Below are 8717 nucleotides of genomic sequence, written 5' to 3'. Positions count from 1 at the left end.
TGCAACCCGTTCCAAGTGTTTAGTTTGGATGGATGTGTGAAGGTCAGCTGGGGCCTTACTCCCTGTTATGATCCATTTGACAACAAATCATGTGTCAAGTCTCAGCACTGACCTGTGAGTTTCTCATTGACACTACCAGATTTACTGTAATATTATTACTGTAATATAATAAGTCAAACCAGTATGAGGTGAGTGTAAATTCAATCATCAGCACAAGCTTCATGTTTGAGGTGCAATATGTTTATTTCATGCACGTCATTTCTTCTTGCAAAAACTATTTTCATGTTAATTTGAGCACCAGGATCAATGGAGGGAAACAAAGACAGACCCTTTTTGAGATGTTTTCTCACAAAACACCCAGAGACTCTGCTGCTGGCTCGCTGGAGAATAAGTGAATCTCTTGAGTCTGTTACTTGAAGCAGTTTCCACCCATCATATGTACAGTTACTACACGTCTGCTCACATGCGTGACATTGGCCTCAACCCCAGGTGACAAAACGCCTTCAGACCTACACAAGTGTAGAAACTCATTTAGACTAGACTGGGGCGAACACCCTGGGGAGCTCAGACGATGTATTTGAAGCTGTAGGTGGCGTCACAGGAAAGCCTCGTGCCCTTGCAGCGACAGCACAGGTCCTGGCGGTGAGGCCGCTTCATGTTAATGTGCCTCTGCTTCTTCTCACAGCTGCAGCAGGTCTGAGAGCAGCCCTATGAACAAGTCAGACAGTGAGACACATTTATATCAGAAACCTGATTATTGCAACTTGGAGGAACGTCAGTGAACGTACCTTGCAGAGGATGGGCTCCACCCTGTAGGGGTTAAATCCCACTTGACACTTCCGGCAGAGCTGCTTGTAGTACACCTGACAAAATTATAATTACAGTGTAAACATGAGGTTGTGCACATCCATCACACATGTACATTAATCACTGTTCACTCACCTTACTGGTTCCAGAGATGCACCAGACATAAGCACTCTCCCACCGGATGTTGCACGTCTTGCAGTGGAAAAAGCCATACCTCTGCTCCAGGAACTAAAATTAAAACCAAGTTAAACTTTATTAGAGAGGTTATGTTTTAATGAAGGCATGTGATGCAGGAGAAACACTGGGCCTCAAAGCCAAGTAGAGGAAATAAACCGTTTCAGTACACAGTCACTTCTAATCATCAAGGCCTGCACCGGCCTGTGGATGCCCCTGAGACTGTCTGCATATGATTCAATTTCAAGACAGTTTAGAGCTTCTTTATGGCAAAATACTATCTTAAATTACCTGTATATTTACACATATGAAGCATATTTCAATGTATGTACACTTTAAGTGTAAGGGAAGTCGCCTCCAAAGGGTTCAAAGCTTTGTGGGTGGGTGTTGGAGACCCACCTGGAAGCTGGAGCCCTTGGAGGCCTGGCGCAGGGTCGTCTTGAAGTCCCTCAGCGTGTCCTCGCTGCTCTGGTCCGCCTCGGCCTCCTTCTCAGACTCGGCTGGCTCGGCGGCTTCGGCCTCTCCTTCGCTCCCTCCGTCGTCACCGAGCTTCTTGGTGAAGAGCCTGCGGTCAAACACCGGGGAGTAGATGGAGACGGGCCTCAGGAAGCGGAGGTTGCTGAGCGGCGGCGGGGTGAACGGCGCCCTCTCCCCCGCCGCCCTGAACACGTCCGGGCTCTTGGGCGACCTCCAGGCCGCGGGGGAGCGGTCGCCCTCCGCGCCGAACAGCGTCTTGGGACCCAGCGAGCACTGGACGATTTTATCCACTTTGGCGTTCACCTGCACGCCGCACTCCCTGGTGTTGGCTCTCTTGAGGGGAGGGGGCACCCCGGGGCCGACCTGGGACAGGATGGCCTTGCAGAGCTCCAGGTAGTTGAGGCCCTGGGGGGTGATGAAGCGGCCCTCTCGCTTCCCCCAGGTGCTGCCCTGAGCCGGGGGAGCGCACACCGCGTTACCGCAGACGTTGTAGGGTGGAAACGTGGACAGGAACCCCTCCATCCTGGAGCCATGAAACCAGTGTAAGCGCTTCCAGCTGAGATTTATACACAACTTAGCAGCACTAATTGCTTCATTGAGAACAGGAGCGAATGGTCTCTAATTGAGCTGCCATATAAAAATATAAACAAATATTCAGCTGCAACTGGCCTGAAGACTGGAAGGTAGCCTAAATACCTCAGTGTTATCACAGGTTTAGTGTCATCATCATCAAATATGCTCAGGAACACATTAACTGTAATTCATTGTGTAAAAAGAAAAAAAAAATCAAAAAATTACTCCCTGTTTAATGTTGACTAATAATTATCTTTATTACAATTTCATGCAGCCTAATTGGATTTATTGTTATTATTTTCTACCCTCTCCACTCCTCCTATACAATGCACTAAATTGGTCTAAAGTCCATTGCTGAAATCAGAGATAGTGTGTCTAGCTACATGTATGTTGGTCTGTCTGAGCTTATTTTCCAAACAAATAACTCTAAAGATGCTGACTGTGTTGGTTCTCTGCAGTCCAGTATAGACTACAGTGCAAATCTGAAAGATAATATTGGAGCTCCCCCTATAGATCATGTTGACCAGAGATCCATCATCACAGGACAAAGCATGCAGCATGCAGATCTGTGGGACATGGAGATGCTCCTTTTTTAGGTTGAGGCTCTGAAAAACTGTTTGGCAAGAAGGTCGGTGTGATTTCAGTCATTTTGTTAAGGTCAAGAGGTTTCTTCAGGGGAATCAGTGACAGCAGATGACATTAAAGGGGAGCAGATGCTCTTGCTGTATGAATAAATAGGTTAGCAGGACAAAGAAAGGGAAAAATGAACAGCTTCATAGTTTAAAACGTGCGTGACAAAGCTGCGTGAATAGAGGCACAGTGACTTGATAAAATGCATTTTAATAGGCAGGGACACCTTTAAAGACATGAATAGCAGTATTGAGAGGCAGCTAATGGATTGTAAATATAGTTCACACAGAGGAAACATGAATGTCATGCTAATGAGAACATGATGTTTTTGTGACCCTATTTCATTTATGAGATCATTTTTCACACAGAAAAAAAAGAAACTCATTTGAAACACCAGCCTTCTGTTGCATTCAAGTGCTGACAGGAAAATCGGTTCTCAAATAACTGAACCAAAGAAGGCAGTAATGTCACTTAAGTCATGTTTAATCTAAACACTTTAAAGATCTTAAATGGGTTACAGGTTAAAACATAGCCATCATCATTTTATATTGTGAGCAGCACTGGATGCGATAAACTTTACATGCTATGAACAACCAGAGACTGTGAGTGGCACACATTTCTTATAGTAGCCTACATAGGCTACTACTTCCATAGTGTTGTTAAGGCAGCAGTGTTTAATGTTGTCATTTATTAATGACATATATTTCCTCAGCAGACGGATTTTATTGTCATAAATTTAAAAATACCATGCACTCTGTCACACTGATTTATTTATTTATTTTTCAGCAGCAGCAGTCCAAAAACATGTTACTGAGCACATTTCTCCCTTTTTAAAAAAAATCAAATTGGTCCATTTATGTGTAAAAATACTATCAGTATTACACACTAGATACTAGGACTATTGTTAAGAAACCCAGTAATATTTCGAAAATATGAATTTATAGTCGTGTTATGAAGTGGGAGGATCATACGAGCATCACCTGAAGGGCCCACAGACCTACATGGACTCGCTCCATAGGTGGCGCTGTGCTCCCATTGATGACTCGTACCCATGGGCACTCGATCCACACATATTGGCGCCATTTTGGAGCTAGGAGGGGGAAGAGGGCTGCAGAGGAGGACACGATTGATCACAATTCACCGTAACAGGTAAGAAAATGCACAAATAAGTGAACCTCTTTGATTCAAACGGAGCGCTATTTTCGGGCGCTGCTGCGAAAAACACGGTACAACCCGGGATTTCTCCGCGGAGGAGCCCGGTTTCCAGCGCCGAGAGGGGGGAGCAGCAGCCCGCCTCGCTCGCCTCTGTTCTCGGCAGCCGAGTCCCGACTCGCGGCGCTGGTTGACCTGGTGCTGCGGCGCAGAAGAGCTAGCTACAGAAATACGAGCCCGCCCGTTGGACTCGCCGTCCCAACAGCATGAGCCAGCAGCGGCTCGGCTCGGCTGTGTGAATGCGGCCAGGATAAGGGCAGTAAACAGCGGCGAACCGGGGTGTTTTGTTCGGTGTAACGTTGCCACCGTCCGCCCTCTGTCAGTGAGCCGCCGCTGCTGCTAACACCGTTAGCCCCGTGATGCTAATGTGCTCAGCAGCTAGCCAGCTAACTGCAGCTAACCAGATTAGCCACGGTTACGTTAGAGCAGCACGGAGCCCGGCTACACCACAGTCCCCGGCCTTGACATGCTGCTGTACCACAACAATAAGAGTCACCGCTCACACAATGTGTTCCTCTGTGTGTTAACCCAACAACAACTTTGACCGCGGACATAAACCCCTAACTGCGCCGATAGAGACGGAGCGGCGGCTCCGGAGCTCTCCGACTGCAGACATCGTCTCGGAGCGTAAATGGTTTATTTAGTGGCTGGTCGGCTGCATAACTGAGCCTTTTACCACCGATCAGATCATTATTGTACTTTTTAAGACGATGTCCCCTTGTGATAGAAAGCGACACAGTCGGTATTGTGCACAATTATTGTTATGATATTAATATGTTTGATAACAACAAAAGGATTTGAGATTTGAGCGAAGGAGTAGCGGCGACAGAAACCACAAAGACAGGAGGAGGAGGAGGTCTGTCTTGGATCAGGCACCGCATGGTGTTGTCTAAACTGAGTCAGGTGTCAGAGCATTTGTTGTGACAGCTATCAGCCTGTGATTATTGATTATTGTGAACTGGCCAGCGGATCACAGGCTGTAAAAAGAGGCAGAAATATGCGTTTAATTAATACATATTTTTGTTTATTAGAGGATTGAATTATGGGAATTTGTTATCATTTCGGATAACTTTAATGAATGTGGGTCAAATGAAATAATTGTGTTTGAGCTTGTACACGTTTCGTGTGTCCTACTACTCCTATCCTTGTCTGATGGATGTGCTCACAGACTGATCATCTTTGTAGCAGTTCAGGATGGAGCTGATTTTTGGTTTTGATCACTTGTTCGCAGCAGCTGCCCTACAGATTCATTTTTCCCCAGCTAAAAGGAAAACACAGAATCACATTTTGGCAGATTCAGGCTCTGTTTGTTTGTGTTGAATGGAAACAATGAAGAAAAAACGACTGCGCTGCCTTATAAGCCATTTAGCAGTGTTGTCTGCTTGTAGGTGACATGTCCTGTGGCCTTCCCTGCTGGGTTTACTCCAACCTCACCATCTCATTCTCACAACCCTTGGACTTGTTTCACTTCCTCATTCGCTCTTTCATTGTGATTTCTGGCTGGTTTTCCACAGTTTAGATTTGGCAGAGACACGCTCCAGTAAATTTTGTCTATTTTGTGGCATCTGGGGGGGAAAAACTGCACTCGTTGCCTGTGCTTCCCCTTTTTTCAGTGGGTTTCCCTCGCTTTGTATGTTTGTATGAGCGCCTGCCTGCATGGAGGCTGTTAGGACCAGCTGGTGTCCAGTCCTCCCTCTGTCCGCTGCCAGTCCGAAGCCCTTGATCATCCACAGGGTTAAAAACAGGCATGTCTGTGTCAAGGTTCAGACAAGGTGAGGAGAACCGCTCTAACTCTTCTCCATATTTTTTTGCTGGCAGCTGTTTAAAGGGGCTAAAGTGGGGGAGAGCAGAAGCGGAGGACAGATAGAAACCCCTCGGTGGGGGGGATTAATGTGTTTGACTTTGATAAACCAGTAATGAGTTGAAAGTAGCCCATGTTGAGGAGGTTTAGTGAAGGGTGAATCTTGCGTGTGTGTATTTACTGCTGCTTCTTAAAGTGAAATTTCCCCTGGTGGATAGTACCCAGACAGACCCCCTAAGTTGAGAAATACTCGGCTGTGATTGGCTGCGAGGGCTCTCTCTGTGTGTCAGTGTGGTGGATGGAGAGAGGGATGGACTCAAATTTGGCAGCAGCTGTGGGGTGGAACAGAAGGTCAGAATCAAGCAATTTGGCAGCAGGCCAGTGTCCAGTGTGTGTGTGTGTTTGGCCCCTCGTGCATCTATGTGTGTGTGTATGTGTGTTTATAAAAGCTCAAGTACAGCTGCAGAAAATTGTTGGGTTGTGATTAAAAACTCAGTATTGCAGTCTGGCCTCTAAATCAAACCCAGAAAGTGCTTTTGTCAGACGGCAGACCTACTGACCCAGACTGATTCATAATAATCAATTTTCCTTCAGCAATAAAAGCCACATAAATTACAAGAAGTCACAAACAAGACCGCAGTTACGTGAGTCCATCTGTTGGTTCATTCAAAGCATTCAGTCGCGCGGTATGAAACCGTTTTTGAAAAGTAGTATAACCTTGTTTTGATGAGTCCCCTGGCGGAGGTGGATTATGTGGAGTGAGATATTGGAGCGGGGCAGAAAACACATTCGGATGATGTATTCCACGTTTCAGCCAGTTGTGATGGCGGTGGAAGCGGGAGCAGACTGGATTCGTCATGCAGTCAAAGTGAAAGTGTGACACAGACAGTCCTACCTTGTGGCAGCTGCTGCTGCCTGTGTTTCACTGTAGTGATGTGAACTTCAGACGGAGGGTGATGGATCAGCCGGTGTCCAGTCACTGTCGCTTCATTTCACTTAACTGTCGCCCTGACTCGCCCATCTGTCGTCAGGATGTGTCAGTCACCTCGTCGGTTTTGACAATCCTAAGAATAGTAATGCATTACTCTGATTTATTTTCTTTATTTCCATGAAATTACACAATAATAATGCAGGAATCAAAATATTAGAGCCAGAGTGACTTTGTCCACACTGCTGTGTTTTCATCTTGAAATGAAAACACTCTGTCATGACGACTGTTTCAGCTACATATCAGAAATTATCACTGCACATACTATTACTAAAAGTATGTACATTTGCAATTACAATAAAGTTTGGACAGAAAAAAAATACTATTACTAAACGCGAGCTGTCATGTGCATTGTGCACTTTGTGTGCACTGCACAAGCCGGTGTAAACAGAGAGCAGATTGTCTGCTGTTGATGCAGTAGTTGCAAAAAAATTATTATGAACATCATTTATTTTCTTTATCCATTTTCTTTTCTCATATCAGTAGCTTCGTCTACAAATTAAAAAAGGAAAGGAGAGAAGCAGAGTGTTATCATTTTCTCAGCCTGAGGCAACTTCTCCAAATGTATTCGTCTATGAGATCAACAGTCAAGAACCTGAAATATTTAGCTTTCCATCACGTTCAGCGAAACAGCAAATCTTCACTTGAGTAAATAGAACCAGGGCGTTTTTGCTCCTTTTTGTGTAAAAATGTGAAGAAAGGCTCTGCCACCAGAAGAGCTGTAGATAAAATTGATAAAATGAAAACGGTTAAAACTGAATTCTTTCAGAGGGTGTCTGAATCCTAATTTAAAGAAGCACTGTAAGGTCTTAAGTGAAGCTACATCTGTCACACAGTGTTAAAAGAGCACTGAGTTCTGCAATTGGTAGGACAGAGATGGAGCTGGTTAACAGTTTGGAGAGACAAGGTGCTCAAATATGCATTTTTTTAAGTCCACAAACCAGTGGACGCCATGAAGTTGGAATTTGTCTGAACTGTTTTTAACTTGAAGCACCAGTGACCCACAAAAAGCAGTAACTGCATTTTAAACACATTCTTTCCACATGTTCACTCAAGAAATATCCAAATCAACACACAGTCACACTGCTTCTTGTGAGCTACACCTTCCTCAGCCTCGCAGAGACAAACCAACCACTCACAACCACTCAGTCTGGAGGAGGTCAATGCATAACACCTCAGCTAACCAACATCCTGTGTAAAAACCCTGTCGTCCATGTAGCTTCTTGATGTACAGCGTGATTATACAAGCAGCCATCTGATTTGACCACAAATGTTGTAGAGATGCAAAACACTGAAAACCTGACTCAAATGGTGCTTTTCCACAAGCGTAGCGCGGCACGGCACGGCTCTACTCGTTATTTTGCTTTTCCACTAGCCCTACAGTGTTTTTCAACCTTGGGGTCGGGACCCCACGTGGGGTCACCTGGAATTCAAATGTCTAGTAATTGATGAAAAAAAAATTACTGATAAAAATATTCTTTTAACTAATTATTATTCTTTTTAAATGTATGATTAAAAACACCACACACACAATCTTAAACAACTGTATTCTATACTTCACTTTTCGACAATAAATTTAGTTCAAATAATGATTGCGAGGTTGCCAGAAATTTGTGATGTCAAAATGGGGTCACGAGCCAAAAAAGGTTGGGAGCCACTGCCCTGGTACCTGGTACCTGGTACTTTTTGGTGATGCCTCGGGCCTGGTTCCAAGCGAGCCGAGGCGATACTAAAACATGACATCAGCCGACTGCCTTCCACTGATTGGCCAGGAAGAAGAGTTGTGAGCACGACTTCCGACACGAGAATCAAACCCGCTAAATTTAAAAACACACGGACACCAGTGACCACTGATCTGTGCTGAGACTGTTGTTATTCTGTCATGTGAGTTAAATGAGTTCTGTGTGGAAAACCACGCTGTGGTCCTTTAATCGAGGTGCAGACGAGTGAGTTTGGAGCTGACGAGAGGATCGAAAAAAGAGAGCGAGACGGCGTGGCCGTAACCGCCGTGATTTGACGACCCCGCCCCCGCTGAGGAGGAACTATGAACAACTC

At 45.2% G+C, this 8717-nt stretch overlaps 2 protein-coding genes across 2 annotated transcripts in view; one reads left to right on the top strand and one right to left on the bottom strand.

Annotated features, from left to right (window-relative positions):
* Positions 1-564: 564 nt before the first annotated feature.
* On the bottom strand, positions 565-1989 carry zar1l (zygote arrest 1-like; the record flags this gene model as incomplete). The annotated part of the gene is made up of 4 exons (XM_083986722.1): positions 1381-1989; positions 943-1035; positions 789-863; positions 565-708 (listed from the first exon to the last, which is right to left on the bottom strand). Exons 1-4 carry the CDS (start codon positions 1978-1980, stop codon positions 565-567), a joined length of 912 nt encoding a protein of 303 aa, XP_083842848.1. The 5' UTR covers positions 1981-1989.
* A 1751-nt stretch (positions 1990-3740) lies between these two features.
* Positions 3741-8717, top strand: part of pds5b (PDS5 cohesin associated factor B) — a 31151-nt gene continuing 26174 nt past the window's right edge. The window contains exon 1 of the mRNA XM_083987452.1: positions 3741-3810. The gene's annotated coding sequence lies outside the window, so the exon portion shown is untranslated. The remainder of the gene's footprint in view (positions 3811-8717) is intronic.

Source organism: Trachurus trachurus, assembly GCF_905171665.1.
Source record: "Trachurus trachurus genome assembly, chromosome: 14".
NCBI classification, from domain to species: Eukaryota; Metazoa; Chordata; class Actinopteri; order Carangiformes; family Carangidae; genus Trachurus; species Trachurus trachurus.
This window is presented reverse-complemented; position numbering and strand designations above follow the sequence as displayed.